Source organism: Miniopterus schreibersii (genome assembly GCF_964146895.1).
Source record: "Miniopterus schreibersii genome assembly, chromosome: 17".
Lineage (NCBI taxonomy): Eukaryota > Metazoa > Chordata > Mammalia > Chiroptera > Miniopteridae > Miniopterus > Miniopterus schreibersii.
In genome coordinates, this window is record NC_138117.1 from 17,876,218 (window position 1) to 17,897,642 (window position 21,425).

The following is a 21,425-nucleotide window of genomic DNA, read 5'->3' on the forward strand; positions in this document are numbered from 1 at the left end:
TTAATTTGGGGAAAATTTCAGTCATTATCGTTTCAAATATTTTTGTTCCTTTCTCTCTTTTTTCCCGCTGCTATTCTCCTTAGATGTATACTTTTTGTAGTCCCACAGTCCTTGTTCTTCAGCCTATATGCTTTTTGTTTTTCAGTTTTGGAGGGCTTAACTGATATATCTTCAAGCTCAGAGAGTGTTTCCTCAGCAGTGTAGTGTGTAGTGTGGGGTTCTTTCTTAGGATATCCATCTCTGCTTACATTGGCATTTGGTCCTGCATGTTGTCTGTGTAATATATTAGAACCTTTAGCATATTCATCATAGTTGTTTTAAATTTCCATTCTGATAATTCCAATAGCCCTGCCATGTCTAATTCTGATGCTTGCTTGATCTCTTCAATTCTGATGCTTGCTTGATCTCTTCAAATTGTGTTTTTTATATTTTAGTATGTTGTAATATTTTCTTGATATCTGGACATGCTGTACCAGCTAAAAGGAACTGCGCTCAATAGGCCTTTTTGGTGGAGAACTGGGTGGGGTGGGTTATAGTCCTATGATTAGGTGTGTCTTTTAATGAGCCTATGCCTCTGGATTGTGAACTTCACAAGAATTTCTCATGTTTTTTTCTTCCTTCTTAGGTCAGACAGGATGGCTTGAGAGGCTTGGAGTTGGGTATTTCCTTTTCCCATGTGGAAGGCTAGAATGGGCTGGAGTTGGATATTTCCCTTCTCACAAGTCGAGAGCTAGAGCTGGCTAGAGTTGGGTATTTCCCTTAACCTGGTCATTCAGGCTCCAATAATTCCCTGTCAGGTTAGGATCTGGTTAATGTATTTCTCCTGAGGATAGGCCTTGTTAAGAACAGAATGTTCTGGTGTATTTCAGAATGCTCTCTTTTCCCCTCTTGCTGCCAGAAACAGGAGGAAATTTTTCTCTGATATTTACTGTCAGAATCTATTTGAGCTCCTGGAGGCAAAACTCACAAAAGTATGGGGACCCCTATGACTGGGTCCTCGTGGAGTTTTTCACTCAGATTTGTCTGCAGTGAGCCTCCAACAGTTGTTACAGTTCAGATTTTCCTACCCTGGCAATGGTTCCTGTGGCAGTTTCTGCTCATAAGTCTCTGCTACCATAAATTGTGACTCCCTGTGTCTACCTGTGTGTTCCTCCAATCTTGTCCTGCATCCTTACTTCTTTTACAAATCTAAGAAGAGTTATTGATTTTTCAGTCTGTTTAGCTTTTTCCTTGTTAGGATGGAGTGGTACCTTTTAAGCACCTTACATGTGGAACTGGAACCAAAGCTGAAACTCTATACCCATTAAACACTTGAGTTTCTCTCCTCTATTCCCCAGCACTTGGCAACCAAATTTCTACTTTGTTTCTATGATTTTCACTACTTTAGAGTCATTGAGTAGAATCATACAATATTTGTCCTTTTGTAATCTACTTATTTCACTTAGCATAATGCCTTTGAAGTTCATCCATGTTGTATGTAACAGAATTTCCTTCTGTTTTAGGCTGAATTATGTTTTTGCTCCCCTAATTTGATAATTTCAAATCACCGGTCTTCAAGTTCACTGATTCTTCTGCTGGTCAAGTTTACTATTAATGAATACATTTCTAGTGAATTTCTTAGTTCAGTTATTATATACTTCAGCTCTAGAATTTCTTTTGATGCTTCTTCATGATTTCCATATATTTTTTGATACTCTCCTTTTGTTTGTACAATGTTCCTGATGATGTTTAGCTGTCTATGTTCTCTCTCTTTTTTTAAAAAATATGCCTTTATTGATTTCAGAGAAAGGAAGGGAGAGGGAGAGAGAGAGAGAAACATCAATGATGAGAGAGTCAATGATCGGCTGCCTCCTGCACTTCCCACACTGGGGATCCAGCTTGCAACCTGGGCACACACCCTGACCGGGAATTGAACCGTGACCTCTTGGTTCATAGGTCGATGCTCAACCACTAAGCCACGCTGGCAGGGCTGTAATCCTTTCAACAATAAAGATAAATTAAAAAGTAAAGAAAGTAGTAGAGGACTGTTACTCTGCTCCCTCTCCTGCTATTCCTTTCCAACTTTAGCAAAATTGACCATTTGGTTTTTTAAAAAGGAGAAAATTAAATTTTGTATAAAAGCATAATAGGAAATATTAATCTTCAGTGGATGATTGCCAAGTTAACAATACTGGAAACTAAATATAGTTTCTTTCAGTGCTTACTATTTATAATCCCTGTTTCTGTACTAGCTGAGAGGGAGTGGAGTACATAGACATGCCACTGATGTCAAAATCCAGTTGAATAGACCTGGTAGAGGGTCATATTTAAGAGTATGCAGAGCTCTGGAATGAGATTGCCTGCATGCTGATCTTGATTAGTATAAAACATACATAAAAAAGAAATAATTTTAAAGGTTTATTATTCCCACCTTAGTGGGTCATTTTGCTCACCTAGGATGTATACACCCCATTTTAGAGATTCTCTGCTTTACCAATCTGTGAATTGGGCATAATAATAGGATGCACATTACCCTATTAAAAGACATAAATAATGTATTAAAATTAAAAGAATTAAAACAGTAATGTATAGAAAGTACCAGCTGGGAGATAACAGAGGGTGAAAAAAATAGATGGCAAATCACTGCCACTTGTTGGTACTTTAAATTCTGGTCTTCTTCGCCAATCCTCCTGCTGCTGTTTATTTGTCAGAGTCTTCATATAGCTGCTCCATGCCTTCTGTCAAGATTTTATAGCTGTATTCAGTGGGAGAGACTGGATGGAGTATGTCACTCAATCTTGAAACTGGAACTCTTGATCATATATATATGAATATATATTATAATTCTTCTATCATATAAGTAATGCTTGGCATATGAAGCTTATTCTTTTGTTGTCAGTGACAGTATATGAAGTGCATGTGGCAACGGGTGAGCTTTGGAATGCTGGGACAGTAGCAAATGTTTACATATCAATCTATGGGAAAAAGGGAGATACAGGATCCAGACAACTGTTTCGATCGAAGAACTCCATCAGTTTTTTAAGAGGACAAGTAAGTGATGAAAACATCCTTTGTCTGATTTTTAAAAAAATTGTGGTAAAAATATATAAAGTAAAATTTACCATCTTAACTATTTTAAATGCACAGTTGAGTGGTGTTAAGTATACAGTCAAGCCTCAGTTCTCAAATGTCTTCCATCTTGAACAGTTTGGTTCTCGACCAAGTTGTTCGCAGAAAAAATGTCTTGGATGTCAAACAAAACTTTGGTTCTTGACCCAACAACCCTTTCATATCTGTATGACCAGTCATGTGTCTCTCAAATGACCAACAAAGGAGAGAATGCATGAGTATGAGTCAGTTTATCTCTAAACCTCATGTCGTTAACATCTCAGGAAATTGTGCTGTGGATATTTATTGGTAAATACCATCTTGACAAAAGAAGTAGCAAACTGTGTGGTAAACTTGTTAAATGACAATACAGTGTTTCACTTCAGGCAAGTGTTAAAATGAAGGCAAAAAGAAACATCATTGGATAGGTTTTTAGTGAGACAGAGGTCCAGTGAGACTGAGGTAAGTTCTAGTGGAGCAAAGAGACATAAGAGAGAAAGAACTCCAGAAGAACAGCTATCTGCCCTGAGATCTACATTCTTTAGGGTCGGTTTCTGGAGTTTTATTTTGTTGCTTTGATTGGACCATGTTTCCCTCTTTCTTTATATGTCTTGTGATCTTTTGTTGAGATTTGGGCATTTGAAAAAACAACTTATCCTATCCAGTCTTAAAGGAATGACTGCTGGGGAAGACCTTCACCAATGAGCGTGGTTAGAGTTTCTAGGATCTCTCAAGATTTTTCTGGCTATATGTCTTCTCTGGGCTTGTATATGTGCTTTTAACTGCCTTAATTTCCCTCAGCTACTTGCTGCTATTTCTTCTCCAATACCCATAATCTGTTGTACACTCTTGCCCCCCATGTCTGCATGCTGCACTGCAGAATCTCTGTAACTCTGACATGTCACAATACTCTCTTCTGTTTTATCTTCCAAGCTATGTTGCCATTACTATTAATGTTCCAACCTAATTGAGAGAGAGATCTGTTCCTTGGGCAGCCCCCAGAGAAGCCAGAATTTTGTATGCTTGGTCTGTTCTCTGTTTCTGTCCTAAGATAGGATCTGTTGTATAGAAGGTTTCCTCCATATACCAAGTCGTGGGAAGATCATGGACACCCAAAATGTCACAAACTTTTCTACCTCTCTTTAAGAAGTCCCTTCTTCATTATGCATTGGACTAGGTGCTGCAGCTTTCCTTCTGGTATCTACAGTTTTCACAAAAGCATTCTAGTCCATTTATTGTTGTTAAAATGGTGTCTTGATCGGAGAGTGAAGACTTGGTTCTGCCTAGTCCAACATGTTGCTGAAGTCATTTCCCACTGTCTAATTTTTAAACCTAACTTTATATTGTTAAACAAGTCCCAAAATTTATGCTTTTATAATGAAAAATTGGTGGTGAAGAGGAGTTGGGTATCTTAGAAAACTTGTTATCATGTCCTATAAATTAATATTATTGTTTTACCTTTACATAATTTAAATAGATTTGAATATTTGCTGAGTGAACCTAATTCTTTTCACAATTTTTACTATATCTAAATTTATACTCTTGTCAGAAATCAGACTCATTGTCTAGATCTAACTGTACTTTGATTTGTTACAGACTGACATCTTCTCCCTAGAAGCTGTGCACCTTGGGGATTTGTATAAGATTGTCATAGGACATGATGGGCTTGGCCCAGGTAAGAGTCTTCCGTAGGTAGATATTCAAGGTCTGATTCCATTATACTCATGTGAAATGCTGTAAAAATTTAGAGAATAATTGTGGAAAACTTTTAATAGATCTTTAAATATTGACTATCTGAAATTAAAGTAGTGTCCCCAGATATTCTCTAAATTTATAGTAGATATATTTTTTCTTTGAAATGACATAGGCTTGACTGAGTAGCTGTTCTGCCTAGAATGCTAGAAAAGGTGATAGATAAATATTGGGGGGATTTTAGATTAAAAGCTGTGGCATGTGGAAGCATTTCAGCATGCTGCTGGTGGATACAGCAGCAGCGAGAGCCCATGAAGTACCAGCAGTAGAGCCCAGAGTGCACGTTAAGGAGACTGTCCTAGCAGCCAGGCCCCAGCTGCATTTTCTGCTGGCGTTTTGTATATGCTTCTTCCTCAGTTTTCCCACCAGTTCCGTGAGGTGACCCACATCTTCCCAATAAATTCATTTTCTGCTAGTGGATGAAATTATGATAAACAAGAGTACTAACGTGTATGTACCACAAAAATGATAAAAAACCAAAAAGCATGCTAATGCTGGCAAACCACTGATCTAGGGAATATGAGGAGTTTGGCATTGCTCAGTGCTGGGAATGAAGATGAAATGTTAGCAGAGAGCAGGCATCGAAGGCCCTTGTGTGCTTTGCAAAAGAGTTTTATCCACTGGTTGATAAGAATTAACTCATCACGTCAAGGACTTTTAATTAGAGGACATATTTTAAGCTGCTCTTTGTACAGCTAAAACCACTGTAACTGGTTAAAACAGTCCATTTTATCTATAAATAAAATTTAATTGTACTTTAGCCAGTTTGTTTGAAATTTAATGTAAAAGTAAACATTAAAAAAAAGATGATTACCTGCATGTGTACCAGCTAAGTCTGTATGCTTGGACAGAATTTTGAAATGACTGTTCACTTGCTAGCTAATCAAGGCATGTATATGAAACTGTAGCTCTCTAGGTGTATGTTTTAGAAGTAGAAAGTATTTTGGAAGTAGTTCAGATACATATTCTTTGGGAGATGTTAGGGCCAGGATTACAAATGCAATTTATGAAATCAAGGGAAACTGCAGAATTGTAGGTAACAAAACATGACACCTTGAAATAGTTTTTGTTACATGTATAAAAAATAGTTTTAAATGCTTCTTAGAGCTTACTTCTCTTATGTCTTGCTTTATTTTTAAATTTTTAAATTTTTATTTTTTGCTTTATTTGAAGTATTAAAGCTTGAAGGTTCCAAGGCCTTTATATATGTTTGGAAACTAGAACCTCTTCTCAAAACTTCAAGTAAAACCTGGACCATACATATTCATACCACATTTTTCTTTCTTTAATTTGTGTTTAGGAAATGGCTGGTTTCTTGAAGATGTTGTAATCAGGGATCCTACAACCAATCATGAATATGTCTTCTCCTGTCACAGGTTGGTAGGTGTGCTTTTACATTGAATAAATTCATTTCACATTAGTCAATTCCAGCTTCTGGAGAACTAGATAGCTTATTCAATTATTCCTGGTTAATAGTGCTTTGTTGGGTAACTTTTTTGAACATTAACTTTAGGTACTGCTTCTCTATTTAGGAAGATATCCATTATGTTTTTCATTATTCCTGATGATACAAATGTAAATATTTCTTGGGAAATTAAGGTAGATTTTTAAAATATAATTTCTCTTTACATATTAGTAAGGAGAATCAAAGTCTCTGTTAAGAAAACTTATTCCCGTTGGACTAGGTCCCAAGTTAGGTTCAAAAATAAACGTACAAAATAAATGTGTGTGGCTTTTTATACAGAAATGACATTGCCGACCCACTGTCATCAGGCCTTGATTTTTGGGTTATTTTCCCAGTAGTGGTGATAGATTTGCTCTTTCTTTTAACACTTTCCTGCCTTTTCCCCCATGGAACCAATAACAGCCATTTATAAATTAACTGATGTAGTTTGAACTCTAATTGGTGGCCAAAGAACAGGATAAAATAATTGGTCTGCTGGATGCAAAATGTGTGACCTAGACAGACTGATTGCGTAATGCACCCTGGATTAGGGAAAAGCATATTTTATCCTGACCTGCTAGTAGCTTCTCCTACCTCCCCTGCATTCTCCTAGTCATTTTAAGCATTTTCTTTTCCACTTTCTACTCCGCTTTTACCAACTGGATACCTATGGCTTTTCTCAATGTCCATTATCCATTATTTCCGGCTTGGCTAGATAACTGCCCATGGTTAGCGTAAATAGGAGGCCAGAGTATGCTAGGCACACTTTCTTTCCACAGATGGCTGGATCAAGGGGAAGATGGTGGTAAAATTGTCAGAGAACTGTATGCCAGGGATAACAGCATCATCTCTGCAAGTGAGTGTCGTGTATACACATTTCTCGAAGAATTCTGTTGTATGATGATTGAGGAAAGCTTGGCACTGCTGAAATTAACGGTCCTCTCTTTCCTTTATTTCCTCAGGGCAGAAGCTAGAGCGTAATAGAAAGGAAACAGTAAGATTTTACTTTTGGCCTTAAAAATTATTTGGTACAAACTGTGTTCAAATAGCTATTTGATGTATTAAAAGAAAACAGTATATAATGTTTAGTAAGGGGTGTTTCTTAGTAATTTTCTTCTTTTTATAGTGTGGTTTTTTTTGGTTTTGTTTTCCTATTTAGTGGGCTGCAGAACGCTGGAAGTTTATGAAGGGAAATACTCTTCAATTCTACAACAAGCTTACTGGAGGGTTTATCCGTCTGCATCCAGATGGCATAGTTGATGCAGTTGGAGAGAAGACAGACAAATATGGTAAAATCGCTTGGCAAAGCCTGTGGTGCTGTGGCAGTTTTGGCAGCTGGAAAAATGCAGATTCTTAGACCTACTTTAATTTACAGTTTTAGTTCTTCTTTTTTAGATGGCTTTATACAAGTATTGGGTCATTTAAATAATTTACTATCTGCATTAATACAAATGACCAATAGATGACAGGCTTTAAATCTGGGCAGACAATGTCATTGTCCAGAACATAACACCATGAAAATCATATTTGGTATTACTAAGTTGAAGAATAAAATGTAGGCAATTAACTCTGTAACTGTTCATAGAAAGCAGCAGTGCAGCTCTTACATGGTGTGGTCATTGAAGGAATTAAGTTTGTTTTACTAAATACTGAGTGCCTGTTCTGTTCAAAACACAGTGTTAAATAATTCGAGCATCACAAAAATAACTGACATTATTCTGAATTCCAGAGATTCAAAATGTAATGAGAAAGAAAAATTTTAATAATACCCCACACCCATAATGTCCAGGATTATCTGAAAATATGCATCAACATGGTTTAATTTTATAAAGATCCTTAATTTTTAGCCATTAAGATGAATTTTATTAAGTAGACAAAAATAAAATTAGAGCTTAATTAGGCAGAAAGCCTTCCATTTGGAGTGGTCTGCTGAATTAATATGCAAGTCCTTCACTTTTGGAAATATGACTTTAAATGAATATAGGAGCATTTCAATATATAGTGAAATCCTTTTAAAATTTGGAATAGTAGAGTTAACCTCTTCATCAGACCTGATCCCTGACTGAAAACATTTGCCCATCTAGTTAATTGAAATAAAAATATAAAGATAGAATTCATTAATTGCATTTGTTAACTAGATGAATATACACATAACAAGGTGAATAATTATAGCAAATATGTAAATAATTCCATGTTAAAAATTGGGATTTGGGGAACCTAAATCACCCAATAACTACCATAATCCTGCTTCATTTGGTATATATTGTCTAGGCTCAGAGTTTTGAGTTAATACAAAATGGGCTATGTTGACAGTGGTAAAGAAGGAAAGATTGGTTTATTTCAGAAAATCTAACTCTATAACCATGAAATCATTTTATAGATATTATATAATGTACATTGCATATTTTATATTGGATACATTATTTTATATTATTTATATGCACACACGCACACCACACACACAAACAAACCTCAGCAACTCATTAGGAAATAAGTCATGGCTCAAGGAATCACCTATTTTAAAATCATTTTATGGGAGAGAACTTAGTGATGGATTCAAAGAGATGGTTTGAATTCAAAGGGATGGTTAAAACTTGGGGCTTATATAGCATTTTTTAAAAGAACAATAATTTTGTAGAGAAGTGACAAGACAAAGGAAGTGGACTTTGAGCTTCTAGGGCCTGCCAACTGTGGGATGTGTTTGGGGAACTAATGCAAGTTAAGGGCTAATTAGCGAGATTTGTGTCATCTCTTTGTCAGTGCCATTGTCTTCAGTGATGAGATGATTATCCCCTTCCTGTAGGGGAAGTGGGGTTGGGAGATACCTTCACAAAATAAATCTATGTTCTGCTTTTAGGCTGATAGAGGGGGGACAAAGAGTTCATACTGTGTCTGTTTTTTCTCAGTTGCCTTCAGCTCAAAATAATCTTTATGCCATAGGACATACTTTTGCGGTGGCATACTCAACCCTGAATCCTTTCAATATTATCCATATGCAGAAAAAATATACATATTTTATTATGAAATTTTATAAACTGAACATGCCCATGTAACTAGAACCCAGATCAAGAAATAGAACATAACCAGCACTCCAGAAACAATCTCATGCCTTTTTCTAGTTAGTCTTCCCCAAAGGTAACCATTACCTTGGCTCCTAAGACCCTAGAGTAGTTCTGCCTGTTTTTGTGCTTTATATAAGAAAACAGTACGTATTCTTTTATATCTGGCATGTTTAACTCATTACTGAGAATCATCTATTTGTAAAAGCAAAAATGGTCTTCACTTATTGTTGTTACAAAAGCAGATTCCTGAAAATTTGTTGGCTCTAAGTACTAAAGGAGGGATTATTGGTAATGCAAAGAACATTGGACTAAGATCTGAAGTCCTGGGTTCCATTTCAATTCTATGACTATGTAGGGATCTTGGGAAGAAGTCCATTATGTCTCTATATCTCAGTTTCCTCACTTGCCCAATGTGGAGTGTTTGTGTTTATAGGCTATGGGGACCTAAGTTAACTAACTTATCTAAAGGATATTTCTTAAGCACCCACTATGTTCTAGGAACTCTTCTAAGTGCTGCTATATAACTGTATAGAGAGTAGACAAAAATTTATGCCTTTGAAAAGCTTAAATTTTAAGATAAAAAGATACATAAAAGTACATTGAAAACTAAAAACAATCAAATATAGGATGAAAGAGTCTTTGTCATCATAATCATACGAGCCAGTCACTAATGTCCAAATCACACGTAATTACTTTTATAATGCATTGTTTTATTTTACCCCAAATCTCTGAGATTTATAGAATGGAAATAGGTTTTAACACTAGGATTGTTTATCTTCCTGGGACCATCAGGTGTTATTTTGGGTGTGTGTGGGGGGATTGTCTCAGGGGCTTACCAATGAGCATGGGAAGGCTTTAAAGATTTTCCATGGAAATTCCACCAAATTTTCAAGTAAGATGTACATAATCTAAGGCTACTGGCATTCTACCTTTTCACTAACTAAAAAAAATTAACTGAGAAATACAGTATATAAAATGTATTAGGAGATTTCAGTGTATAATTGAATAAGAAAAAAATCTTTAAAAGTATGAATGAATTGCTAATACTTAAAATGTTTTCCAGGTCTCTTTGATGTTATTTTCAACAAAGGAAATATATGCATATTCCAAAGTCATGAAATAAGGCATCTTTCTCTTGCTCTTGACAATGGCTTTGTCACTGGAATGGTAGGTAGTAATTTTTCCTTTTGATATATATCAATAATATTTTATCCATAAGTTATATATTTTTGGGTAAGGTACTTTATAAGATTATCAAATTATATTTTCTTTTGACTTTTACTTTCACTTTCTTCATTCTGTTTTGCCTCACTAATTTTTGAGATTCTAATACATAAGTGGTCCTAAATGCCTACATTTAGAATTTAGACCAAAAACAAAAAGTAGACCACTTCTCTGATAACATTCAAAATTTTAATGAACCTCCCAAAGGAGATCATCTGACTTTTCAAAGACACTTTTAGGGATTCTGTTATTAGGAAACAAAACCCAATAATTTCACATAATTATGTTTTGTATTGCTTAGTTTATGCTTGAAATGTAGCTTTTAATATAGAAAGCCATCTTTTAAAAATCCATGTATATTGTGTATTTTGGAAAGTGAGATAGCATAAAATAACTGTCATACACTGCCCTATGTGCTTAATATGTGTTATAAAATTTAGTTTTTACACCTACTCTATGAGAGAATCCATTATTACCCCTATTTAACAGAAGAGGAACCTGAAGTATGGAAGGATTAAGTGAGCTGCCCAAAGTCACATACATAGCTAGTAAGTGTGAAAGCAGGAATTGAACACAGGCAGTCTGACTCCAGCTCTCATGCTACAGCTTCCTCATATAATGTTATATAGTATTACATGATAATTTTTAACCCACAGCTTGTCATTTAACTAAGGGAAAATAATAATTATTGAAAAGAAACTTGTGTAATTTGTGTGACTGAAATTTAGGGTAAGTGATTAATTAGTCAAACTTCCTCCATGGAGTCTTTTCTCCTCTGTTCCAGATTTGGCAAGGTACCCCATGTTCTATACTTTATAGCATATTCTGCTCAGTACAGGTCTTGGTCAGAGTAAGTGCTTAATAAATATGAATGTGGTGGACATGGAATCTACTCAAATTGAATTTAACAAATGTTCCACTGCTTTATTTTTCTAAAATCAAATTAACTGTCTCCAAGCCCCTATTTCACTAGGTTGGTGAGAGATTCTATCTTAGTTATTATGAGACTGGTCTTGTTATACTCAAGATTTTACCTGGTATGGGGTCTCAGAATAGCTGGACAGCCTTCTTAGCTTCAGGCCACACTGGTCACTGGTAATGTACTCATCAAACATAAGATAGTTTCTTGAAGGTGAATAGCTCTGTTGCTTATCTACCGTACTTACAGAGGGGAGCTTTGCTGAGGTTTGTAGCTTTAGTGTCATGGGTCAAGCCATTCAAGGAGCACCCAAGACTCCTTCCTTTACAGGCCCAAATGCCTCCCCGGGGTACTGAGGAGAGATGGGGTAAGACCTCAAACAGTACTCCAAACCAAGAAAGTCTCCCTATAGCATAACTTCCTTGATTTGTTTAGTTTTTTAAAAGTAAAACCTAGTAATACATGTGTATTAATTTCAGCTTTTGTTCCCAAGTAGTCTTGAGTCAGGAAGACACAAACAAAGAAATTAAAAATAAACAATGATAAAGGACATATTAACATCTCATTAAATTATCTTGCCACTGGAATTATTTTTATTGCTACCCAGTGCTCTGCCATGGGTTCTGAGAAATCAGGAGAAGAAAGTTCTTGGGGAAAGACACTGAAAATTATGCTGCAGAATCAAAGCTATTGAGTTACAAAAACATGAGATTATACAAATAGTTCAAGGGTTCCATAGAGTGGAGTAGACCTCTACATACATATAATGTCAAAACATTTTAAATGTATTTTCTATTGTTAATTCAAAGGGCCCCCCTCTCACACTTTTTCTTTTAGGCTAGTGGTCGAGCCTCCACTGAGCTGCGGGTGCTTTATCAGCCCAACCGCTGTGCACTTCTTGAGTCAGTGCAGGTTCCTGGGCACACGGTTATTTTTGACTCTCATGGCAAAATAGCTGATGAATCGTCAACAGGCTATGCAGACCTTTCAAAAGAATTTGTGGTTTTTGTCAAGGTAAAGTGGAGTAAAGTCATTAAAGTTTATATTGCTAAATACCTACTTTCTTTTGCTCTGTTGAAGAAAACTCTTGAATTTAGTCATAATGGGGGTAATGAGATGTCTTCCCAGTAGGTGGCATTGATACCTGTTGCCTTTTAATTTTTTAAAAAATTTATCTTTATTGTTGAAAGTATTACAGATGTCCCCTTTTTCCCCCCAGTGACCCCCTTCCACCCCCTACCCTACACCTTCACCGCAGTATTGTCTGTGTCCTTGGGTTATGCATATATGCATATAAGTTCTTTGGTTAATCACTTTACCCAGAGTAAAAGGCAATAGGGATCATGACATTAGCAGCAATGAAACTGATGGGAGTGACGTCCCATATCCAATTGAAGTTGGAGGTTTAAACTATGGATGTGGGGGTTCTTAATAAAAAGGTAGAAAATCTTTTGGGGACTCAAACAAATAAATGTGTGTGTATATATATATATATACATATATATATATACATATATATATACACACATTTATATATATATAGTTTATATATATATATATATATAGTATAGTAAATATATATATAGTTTTGTATCTTTTTTTAATCTCTGTAGCCTCTTGATGCAGACCCTTACACTATCAATAAATAATGATTCATGTAAATTAGGAGTCTAACAGATAACCTCCTTTAGTGTTTTTCATTGCAGTTAAATTATTTATTTTTTTCTTTTGCTCATTTTTAACCACCAAGCTTCTGGTAAGATCCTGATCACTGCACCTTCTGTAAGAGAATTGACTCTATTGCCATGTTCCTCCAGCAAAACATGAACTTGTTATTAATTGCTTTTCTATTCTGTTTGTTGCTTTGAAGGGTGTGTTCCTCAACAGTGCGGTGGTTCTACTTGCTACGAGCCTTTGCCAGGCCCTGTGTCTCCAGCCCGATGGCAGCTGCACTGGACTGGGAAACCAGTCTGAAAAATCCTACTGGATAGTACATAAAATCAGTGCTGGGATTTGCATGTTTGAAAGTGTGAAAAATGCACGGATGTATCTGAGGATCAAGGATGGCCAATGTGATGGAACAGTAAGCATCTGCTCTTATTTTTCTCAGCAGATGTTTAAGACATTTGCCAATAATAGATATGAGAATAGTACTTTCTGAATATTTTCTTTTTTAATCTATGAACATTCTGGAAATTGGATGTTGTATATGGTGGTTTCCTTTGACTAGTGTTTTTAAAGAGTGGGGAGGGCGGCTGAATGCTTGGTATGATTGGAGGGGAATCATGACCCTTTAGACACTGTTTCTGAAACAATGTGCATACAGATCACCTGGGAATTGTTAGAAAGCAGATTCTATCTCTGAGTGAGACCGTGTGCCTGCATTTTTAACAACGAGCTGTTGATGAGTTGGTCTGCAAAACATGCTTTGAGAACCAAGGTACTAGAAAGTCTCAGTACAACAATAATTTCTTACTGCTTCTTTTGGTGCACAAATTTCCACCAATGGAAACCCTGTACTTTGAATAAGGAAGTAATTTTAAGTTGTAGATATTAGGGATTCTTCTTTAACAACTTGAGACTTAGGAGGGGATGTGGGAGGCAACTAACATAACATCTTTTATATATTTATAATTTTCTTATGGGTTGAGTGGTGATAAGATTATACATTTAGCTTACCTATTAATGCTCTGTTTATCTGTTCTTGTTTGAAACAGTTTAGTTTAAACTCTATCTTTTGGATAAACTCAGAGGTGCTCCCACTCCCCTGTCACCTTACCAGTGTGGCTCTGGCTATTTGGGAGAGTTTGCGTGAGTTTCTGAGGGTGGGAAGAGGGAAGGCTTAGATCTTTCATTGTTCTCTGTGTCTCAGTCTTGGTGCAGACTGGTGAATGTGCCCTGATATTCACAGGGCAAAAGAGAAAAGCGTGTGCACACACATGTTTAATTAGCGCCCTTGATTGACTCACCAGAGCATCATAAAGTGGGCTATCTACCATTTCACAGAAGAGGAAGTCATGCTTAAGAAACAGTGTCAGGCTTATGGTCTTTAACCTGGTAAATGGAGTAATTGAAACAGGTAATAGGCCCTGGCTGGGTAGCTCAGTTGGTTAGAGCATCATCCCTGTATGCCAAAGTTGTGGGTTTGATCCCTGGTCAGGGCATATATATACAAGAATCAACCAATGATGCATAAATAAGTGGAACAGCAAATCAATGTCTCTCTCTCTCTCTCTCTAAAAAAAATCAATTAAAAAAAAAAAAAAGGTAACATTGTTATCATGGCCACACTAGCTGAGAGTATGATTTCATAATACGCAGTCACTCCAGAGAAGGAACATCAGGAAGTAGCTTTTCCTTCATATCCCCAACATGCACAAGAAAACAAACCTTTCTCTTCTGGGACTCAGAGGAGTATTCTGAACCACGAGACAAATAGTGTGTTACTTTATGACATGTTTTGGGATATGTGTGTTTTGAAGTTGTTAGGAAAGTTTGTAGGGGCACAGGTAAGAGTTACTCCAAAGAGAATCGACCAACGTTGGAAATTTGTATCTTCCCTAGATGGCAACCAAAGGGACAGCGCAGTGCTTAATGGCCTTCCACCACTCAAGTTGGACGGTGATTTTCATGGTTTTCCCATTCCTCCCTTACTGGTCTGTGGGCGCTGTCTGCCTCTTCCATTTCGTTCTCAGTATGATATTTGTCTTGTCCCTCCAAGTGAGTAAGTTTCCTCTGCAAGTGTATAGCAGAATCTTGAATCTTTCTGCCCTACCCTAGACACTCATGCTTTTTTCTTTCCTTCTTCCTGTTGGTGTGGGTTGATTTCTGGGCTCTCTGTTCTGCTCTATTGATCTATATGCCAGTACAGGCTGATTTGATTACAGAGGCTTTGTAGTATAGCTGGATATCTGGTATTGTGATCCCTCCAACTTTGTTCTTCTTTTTTCAAGATTGCTGCAGCTATCCGGGGTCTTTTTTGGAATATTTCTTCTAGATCTGTGAAATACGCCATTGGTACTGCTGTTGGGAATGCAGACTGGTACACCCATATGGAAAACAATGTGGAGTTTCCTCAAAAACTTAAAAATGGGACTGCCATCTGACCCAGTGATCCCACTTCTAGGAATATATCCTAAGAAACCTGAAACACCAACCAGAAAGAATATATGCACCCCTATGTTCATAGCAGCATTATTTATAATAGCTAATACCTGGAAACAGCCCAAGTGCCCATCAGTAGATGACTGGGTAAAAAAGCTGTGATACATTTACACCAGGGAATACTATGCAGCTGTAAAAAAGAAGGATCTGTTATGCTTTGAGACAACATGGATGGATCTGGAGATTATTATGCTAAGCGAAAGAAGCCAGTCAGAGAAAGGCAAATATCACATGATATCACTTTTATGTGGAATCTAATGAACAAAATAAACTGATGAATAAAACAGAACCAGAGGCATGAAAACATGGAACAGACTGAGGGATCTCAGAGGGAAAGGGGAACAGGTCTGGAAGAGATTAACCAAAGAATTTAAATGCATATATGGATAACCCATGGACACACACAATAGGGTGGTGAAGGCCTGGGGCAGGGTAGGAATGGGGTGGAGAAAGGCAATGGGGGCCAGGGAAGGAGGGACATCTGTAATACTCTCAACAAGATTAAAAAATAAAATAAAGTAAGGTCTTCCTGGCTTATGACATACTTATAGGTCAGTTACTTTTGTCCATCTGACTTCTAAAATTGGGGGCTCAATTATTCTGTAGTCTCTAGATTCCTGGTGTTTCAGTTAAAAATTCCACGCCTCTGTTTTTAGAAATGTATTGTAATGGAATGTTATTGCTAAAAAAATTTGAAATTTTAAAGATCCTTTCTATGAAGCCAGAGGCTCCTACATACTCCTAAAATTCTTCATCTGAAATTTGGGTACAGTGGGCCTTTTTAGTTAAAAAGCATATGCTTTTTTGGTCTTAAGAAATTGTATTGATGCATAACAATCAGGCATATTATTTTTCACTTTTACTGTATCTGACCAGAAATCTCTAGGCTGCAGTGACATCACTCTTGGAAAACAGAAAATAACAATCACTTTAATTGCTCTTATTTGCACATGTTTAGAAGCTATAGTAAGGCATGCTTTCAGTCTCCTAAGGTATTTAAAGTGCATTCAAAATCGAATGGTAAGGTATGCTCAGTGCCTTAGTCCAGCTGACTGCTCCACAAACATTTTATTGTATAAATTAAATTGAATAAAAGCATTAATGTTTCCAGGATGCTACCACTGTATTTTTTAAAACATTTCTTTTTTAAAAAAATTGTTGACAGTATTACAGATATCTCCCATTTTCTCCCTTTTTGCCCCCTCCCTCTCCCAGGCCTTTCCCCACACTATTGTCTGTGTCCCTGGGTTATGCATATATGCATATATGTTCTTTGGTTAATCTCTTCCTGCCCCTCTCCGCCAACAGAGATCTGTTATTCTGTTCTATGCATCCATACCTCTGGACCTATTTTGTTCGTTTATTTTGTTATAAACATTTCTTATAGGCAAACACACTTATGTTGAAATCAAATGATGCTGATTCTATAACAAATGTGTCTGTTTCTGTTACCATGAAATTGTTATGCTGTAGGAATAAATCACTTTAATAGATTTTGATGTAGTACAGATTCAAGTGAGCAACAAACAGCATGCAATTCGCCAGAGACAATTGTAACATTGTTGATTTAAAACAGAAAAACAAGCCTCAAAGTAACATTGGTGTAACTCGTCACTAGACATGAATGCAAAGGAAAAAAAGATGTAGGAGTTGTAGGAAAAACAAGCCCAAAAGTGATCAGTGCACCAAAGACACATGCACACACAGACACACCCCACTCTAGCAGGATTCTTGTTTATGGGCAATAGTTTAGTTTGTAGAAACGAGGAAAGAGTCTCATCACAGATTTATCTAATTTTGCCTCTTCACTCAAAATGTATTTCTACACATGCAAATAACTGAAAACTTAAAGATAATTCATATTTTTAAGGAGTCATATATGAAGCATACAGATAGGCTAGGTGTACACAATGCTAGAGCAGTGGTTTGAAATATATAAAAGTGAAAATGAGGCAGGATTGTAAGAAGTTATGAAAATTCCTTGGCAAGTGGAATGGGGAAACTGAGACAGATAGCTGATTAGAACTGGCCTCATTCAGCACCCTGACTCACCTGCCTTCTTCTCCCTTGAATGAGCACTCCCTTAAGCGTTAAGCCCTCAGGACAGGGGGATTCTGATCAGCATCAAATAATCTTAGGAACTAAGCCTTGGGTCTGTTAACCACAGAGACAGAGTTTTGCTTAAACTAGAAAAACCTTTAGGCCTCAGTTGTTTCAGGTCCAGGCCCAGAAAAGCAGCAAAACCAGATGAAGTGATGCCCTGGCTGATATCTGGACCAGATGCAATGACAAATGACCCTTTATCTTAGTACCAACCAATCAGTAGAGACCACAACCCTGAAAGGACACACCTATAAAACTGATGAATATTCTATTGAGATCCTCCCCTGAGACCTCCCTTAAAATTTCTACCTTTAGAAAACAGATAAAAACCCTTAAGACAAAGGACCCAAGGTGTGCTCTCTCTCTGGAGCATGCCCACACCTTCCCCCTACTTCTTTTCTCAGGTGTGTATCTTTGCTTTCATTCTCTTAAGCTCTGAGGGCCCTTCTTTTGCCTTTGTAACTTGTTTCCTGAGCCCATGTAGCTCAGCTGACTCACTTCTCCTGCCTCTGTGACTCTTTCTAAAAGGCCAAGCCATCTTTTTGAGCCGTCCATTCAATTCTTTCTTTCAAGTGCACTTTTGCTTTGCTTGCTGAATAAACTTTCTCTTGCATTAGAGTTCTTGGCTCTGAATTCTTTCTTAGCAAAACTCAAGAACCGAGGTCCATCGTTACTGCTGACTAAAGACACTTAGTTTTATATAAATAATGATAAATCAAATTTTTAGTGAGCCTATGCCTCTGGACTGTGAACTTCACAAGTGCTTCTCAGTTCTGGGATGACTAGAGTGGGCTGATTCTGAGTTTAGTGCCTTTTAAAAATCTTTTTAAATCCAAAGAGTCCATCTCTATCCTATTGGTCTTACATACGATTGTTATTATTTGTATATGTGGTTCTGCCCTCTACTTGGCTACAAACAAATAAAAGCGAGAGTTTTATTTTATCCATAACAGGAACCAAAGGTAGAAGTTGCTTAATTCATATTTATATTATGAGAGACAGACAATAGACGCTTGGTTCTTAACTATAAGAAGCTCACATTTGAGATCAGAATATAAGTTTCTTTTACAAATAATATAAGAATTGCTATTGGAAATTTTAATCCATTCTCACAAAATTTATATTGTAGAACTTTTTTTTTTTTTTTTTTAAATATATCTTTATTGATTTCAGAGAGAGGAAGGGAGAGGGAGAGAGAGAGAGAAACATCAATGATGAGAGAGTCATTGATCGGCTGCCTCCTGCACACCCCCAACTGGGGATCGAGCCTGCAACCCGGGCATGTGCCCTGACCGGAATCAAACCCTGATCGCCTGGATACTAGGTCGACATTCAACCACTGAGCCACGCCCGGTCAGGCTATATTGTAGAACTCTTAAATCTTATAAGAAAACCATTTTAAGGCCATAAAATGTGAAAAAAGTGAAAAATTTTTTTTAATGTAAGCATTTTATCTTATTTTTATTTTTTTATTTTTATGTTTATTTTTGTTTAAAATATTACAGATGTCCCTTTTTCTCCCCAATAACCCATTCCACCCCTCCCCACTCCCTGAAATGTCTAATATTAGATTATAAACGCCATAAAAAGAGAGAGGTCATTTTGATGATTGGATGTATAGACTTCTACGCTTCTAATTCTTGAATTTTTGCTACACAGTCTTGGAGTAATTTATGTGAACTTGATTTACTGGTGGCAGTTCAATCCAGAAAATGTGGACTAGTACAGGAAATTGGTTTATGTTTAAATGTAAATAAACTTTATGGTAAAAGTTTCACTCTTTTCATCATTATACTATTTTCCAAAAGGAAAATTTCACAATTCACTGTTTTCTATTCATCTACAGAGATGGGTAACACTGAAACAAAATATAGCACCCACTGCACTCTCCTGAGTTGATGCTTCCTTGTGATTCCGAGCTCTTTTGCCCAAGTTGTGCACCTTTGTCTCAGCCACCCATGTGGTCTCTGTTTCTGGATCTTATGGAACAGGGTGAAGTGCACAGTGCAGTTTATGCAAAAGTTTCTAGATTTGTCATGAGGATTTGAAAATGAAGCAAAATTATATTCTTGTGAAGTGACTGGTTTTAAATCCTGTCCTTCAGTGTTTGCTCATAGTTATGAAACCATGTTATATTGATTGTAGGGCACAGGAGATATTGACTGTCATTTTAAAATTAAGAAGAACTTGGAAAATGCATCTGTAAGCCTGGAATCTACAAAGAGCCCAGGGTTGTTCGTTGGACTTCAGTCAGATGGACAGGTGAAACCAGTTATTTATACCAAGAATGGGAATGTTTTCTTCTATCCACAAGTCATCAAATGTACGTTTACTCTGAAATACTTCATTGTTTCGCTTTGTGATGGTTTATTTACACTGATAATTTCATCATACTTTTTCTCAGCAAATTCCTGCTGTTAGGCTTTTTATGATTGTTACTCTAGAAGAAGTAAAAAACAACCCCAAATAATAAGGACCACTTACCTCAAATTCTGATATTTAATGTTAGGTATGCAGTTTTTGCTACATCAAGTTTCTTTATAGTTTTTTAAATTGGTTATGTGTATTTGTGTGTGTATCTGTGTGTGTGTCTGTGTGTGTGTGCTTGTATTTTGTTATTTAAAGATATCTCCATATCGATGAGTGGGGATGGAGCTGTTACAAACATTCTCAGCTCCATTCCTATTAATTTTTAATAATCACAGTAGAAAAGGAGATGGGAAAAGATCAACACAAATGGTATTTGAATTCAAAATAGGATTTGGAAAAAAAAGCCAAAAGATAGGGTAGAAATGTGAGTATTTTTAAACTGATTTTTTGCATCTAAGTTTAGGGCCTCTAGCAAATTGAAGTAAGGATCTGAACTCTGTACATAAACAATTTAAACTTAGAATGTATTTGCTTGACCATCACGATTAATGAGGTAATTCTGTTGTGTTCTTAAATTATTTCAAAATATAGTTTGCAGTTTAATTTTTCCTTGATGTAGGCCCATGGATTTGGGCTTAATCAAAATCTGGATGGTTTTCTTAGTCAGTCTACTCTTATTTAACTTTTCTGTTCAAAGTCTACGTATTCTTTATATGTATATATATTGATATAAAATTTGTGGGGTATTTTATATATATATGGTATTATATATTCAAGTATGTATATATTTATTTACATAAAATATCCTACAGAAAATAGTTTAAAATAAGAATAAAAAGAGTGTGATTTTAACATGATGGTATATCCTGTTCTATTCTTTGAGCTATCTGCATCAATTCCTTTTTAGCTTTTCGTTGCCATACTTAAAGTTTTGCAGATTGTTGGGCTAGTTCACCTTAACTCACTGCCATCCACACCACCACTCCCTCGGCGCCTGTTTTTCCACAGACTGGCACAGAGCAGCACTCCTGCTCAGCAAAATGGGTATGCCATCTGCCTGAGGGGCTCTGGAGGGAAACAGATGACGTGAGAGAAAGCAGAGAGATGCAGGGTGGAGCAGAAGGAAAAGCGGTGAGAAACAGCGAGCAGGGGCCGGCACACGTGGGATGAGCGCAGGAGGAGAGGAAACCTAACGCAGGCGCGGGTAGGGTGCTGAAGCAAAGGTGAGGAAAAAAGAGAGAGCAAGAATCAGACAAGAAGGTGAGGAGAGGAAAAAAATAGCTTGTGGGATACACAAGAG

The 21,425-nt window shown here is 36.7% G+C and overlaps 1 protein-coding gene across 1 annotated transcript in view; it reads left to right on the forward strand.

Annotated features, from left to right (window-relative positions):
• Positions 1-21,425, forward strand: part of RP1 (RP1 axonemal microtubule associated) — a gene marked incomplete at both ends in the record, with an annotated part of 119,564 nt that overhangs the window by 23,075 nt on the left and 75,064 nt on the right. The window contains 10 exons of the mRNA XM_081116269.1: positions 2,879-3,030; positions 4,684-4,762; positions 6,140-6,215; positions 7,063-7,139; positions 7,246-7,277; positions 7,443-7,572; positions 10,409-10,512; positions 12,326-12,502; positions 13,359-13,571; positions 19,901-20,078. Of these exons, the coding sequence (XP_080972395.1) occupies positions 2,879-3,030; positions 4,684-4,762; positions 6,140-6,215; positions 7,063-7,139; positions 7,246-7,277; positions 7,443-7,572; positions 10,409-10,512; positions 12,326-12,502; positions 13,359-13,571; positions 19,901-20,078 (1,218 nt within the window). The remainder of the gene's footprint in view (positions 1-2,878; positions 3,031-4,683; positions 4,763-6,139; positions 6,216-7,062; positions 7,140-7,245; positions 7,278-7,442; positions 7,573-10,408; positions 10,513-12,325; positions 12,503-13,358; positions 13,572-19,900; positions 20,079-21,425) is intronic.